The sequence below is a fragment of the Etheostoma cragini genome, chromosome 1 (assembly GCF_013103735.1).
Source record: "Etheostoma cragini isolate CJK2018 chromosome 1, CSU_Ecrag_1.0, whole genome shotgun sequence".
Classification (NCBI taxonomy): domain Eukaryota; kingdom Metazoa; phylum Chordata; class Actinopteri; order Perciformes; family Percidae; genus Etheostoma; species Etheostoma cragini.
In genome coordinates, this window is record NC_048407.1 from 33,067,097 (window position 1) to 33,069,773 (window position 2,677).

Below are 2,677 nucleotides of genomic sequence, written 5' to 3' on the forward strand. Positions count from 1 at the left end.
TTTTGGAAAATGGCTGCAATGAAACAAAGAGTGAAACATTTAAAGGGGTCTGAATACTTTCCGTACCCACTGTATATATATATATATGTATGTCTCCTGCATTAACTTTCTTGGGGGAGCTGGGGAACGGGGGGTTGAAAAGTTACAAATTTCAAATTAGAAACGAGTCAAGTTATTGACTCGTTTCAATTGAAGCAGGAAGTTCTACATCCAGGCCTCATCAGTAGTGATGTGAAATCATAAATCACACAATGCAAAAGCAATTTAGTGATCTCACCGCAGCTGTGGTCTTGAAATGAACTCCAGAGTACTACAACACTGGCTTTGACTTTTCATGGATATCACTTCAGTATTTGGGTAATTTTGTAAAATAAATAAGATGGGGCTGGCTAGATAGATAGATAGATGGATAGATAGATAGATAGATAGATAGATGGATAGATAGATAGATAGATGTTTATTGATCCCAAAAAATCGGAAATTACAGTGTTACAGCAGCACACGTACATCAGTCAGACAAGACAGAATATAAATATAAATGAGATACTAGGAAAAATACACAGACATACAGTATACATTAAATGATAATAATAATAATAATAATAGAAATAAAATATAAGAACAAATATTTAAATATATACAGGATGGGAAAACAAAATGTACAACTGCTTAAATAATATGCTAAATGTATGCTACGGCTGCAACAATTATTATCAATATCGATAATCTATTAATCTGCCAATTATTTTCTCGATTTATTGTCTATAAATTGTCAGAAAATAATGAAAAATGTTCATCCCAGCTTCTCATAGTCAAAGGTGGTGTCTTGTTTTGTCCAAAACTCAAATATATTCAGTTTAATATATTTCAAAACAGATGAAAGCTGTAAGTCTCCTTATTAGAGAGAAAGTAGCTTTTACATTACAGTACATTAGTTACAATAAGCAACTCAAAGATGTAATTGAAAAGGTTTCAAAATAAGCATCAACACAGGAATACTTTGTCTTTTTTTTAAATATTGTGAAGACGTAAAGGCCGGTGTTACCTGGTTGAGTCTTGATGAAACTGACTGTGTTGCAGGCCTGCCCACGGTGGTGAAACTGGTGGACAAGGAGACATTACTGAAGGAGCGAGAGGAGAAGAAGCAGGTGAGGGAGGAGTGGAAAGGCCTCTTTTAACTGGAAACACGTTATTTATATAATAAGTAAAACGCAGTGGGTTTCCTGTTTGGAGCACTTTGATTCCTGAAAATCTGGAAGCATTTCCTCAAATTGGACAGGCGAGAAAAGCAAAGGTCTTCCCCCTTTTTTAAAGTAAGAGACACAACCACACAACCACACAACACAAAGGCTCATGGGTATAAGGAGAGGAAAATGTCCATCTTTCTGCCTTTTGAAGCCAAGCAGAACAAATTAAAGTCTGGACTAGGGGTCCAGCTAGCTAGACTATCTGTCCAATCTGAGGACTAGGGTTACCTGGTCCTCAGATCTCTGCAGGGTAAATCCAGACAGCTAGCTAGACTATCTGTCCAATCTGAGATTTCTGTTGCACGAGTAAAACCACTTTTGAACGTACACATGTTCCACCAAAACAAGTTCCTTCCCAAGGCTACTTACCAGCGGCGCCGTTGCTCTGTCCGTCCCCTTAGCAGCGCCCAAGACGATTGCGATTGGTTTAAAGACATGCCAATAAACCAGAGCGAATTTTTCCCCCATCTCGGAATGCTGTGTGGACTAGCCAGACCCTCCTCCGCAGTGCTGTGGAGGAGGGTCCGTAAGCATGAAACCCGCCTCCCTCGCCCCCCGTCTGCGTGACGGTTTACAGTCTGTGGACAACAGCACAAGGAAGAAAGACGGGGGGGGAAACCAAATGAAAGCTCTGGACTATTGTTTTCTTCTTTTCCAGATGGAGGAGGAGAAGAAAAGGAAGAAGGAAGAAGCTGCCAGGAAGAAACAAGAACAAGAGGTCATTCATGAAGAAGGAGTTCTGTTTCTCAGATATGTTGAACATGTTCACTTACTCGTGTCTTTCACTGTTTCAGATGGCTAAACTGGCCAAGATGAAGGTCCCTCCGTGTGACATGTTTCGCACAGAAACAGAAAAATATTCCAAATTCGATGAGCTGGTAAATCTCTTGTGTACTTTTCACTCTGAATTTCAAAATATATATTTTATAGCATGACTACATTGCATTTTCTTTTCCCAGTGAAGCTATAGTTTGATTAATGGAGAATTGACACATACTGTACATACTAATTGGATTTACATTGGCCGTAGTGGGTTTTGTTTTAGGACTGAACCGTACTGTGTGAATGACTTATACAGCAGGTATAACATGAAGAAAGCCAGCAGTGTTGTTTTTATGGATTTTAGTATCCTATTCGTCATCTCACTGCACCCTCTTCTCCTGAATTTGTTAACTGGCACTTGAGAACAGCTCCACCAGCTGATGGAAACACATTAAAGGTGCTCTAAGCGATGTTGGCTGGTGATGTCACTTCTTGTTGACGTTCAAAGTGTTGTCAAATAAAACGGAGGCTAGCTCGCCGTTCCCTCCTCCTCATCCTGTCCCTCCTCCTCTCTTCCAGTAGATAGAGAGGAGATGTTTTTTACAGTGTGTTCAGGGGACAGGCAGCTAGCAGATAGTGAGGAGGAGATGTTTTTTACAGTGTGTTCA

General features: G+C 39.9%; 1 protein-coding gene and 1 long non-coding RNA gene across 2 annotated transcripts in view; one reads left to right on the forward strand and one right to left on the reverse strand.

The window, feature by feature from the left end:
- Positions 1-2,677, reverse strand: part of cars1 (cysteinyl-tRNA synthetase 1) — a 28,497-nt gene that overhangs the window by 7,185 nt on the left and 18,635 nt on the right. The window contains exon 18 of the mRNA XM_034889349.1: positions 2,444-2,446. Within this exon, the coding sequence (XP_034745240.1) occupies positions 2,444-2,446 (3 nt within the window). The remainder of the gene's footprint in view (positions 1-2,443; positions 2,447-2,677) is intronic.
- LOC117941983 lies at positions 1,043-2,182 on the forward strand. The gene is made up of 3 exons (XR_004656025.1): positions 1,043-1,148; positions 1,906-1,965; positions 2,042-2,182. It is a non-coding gene; the product is annotated as an uncharacterized LOC117941983 (long non-coding RNA).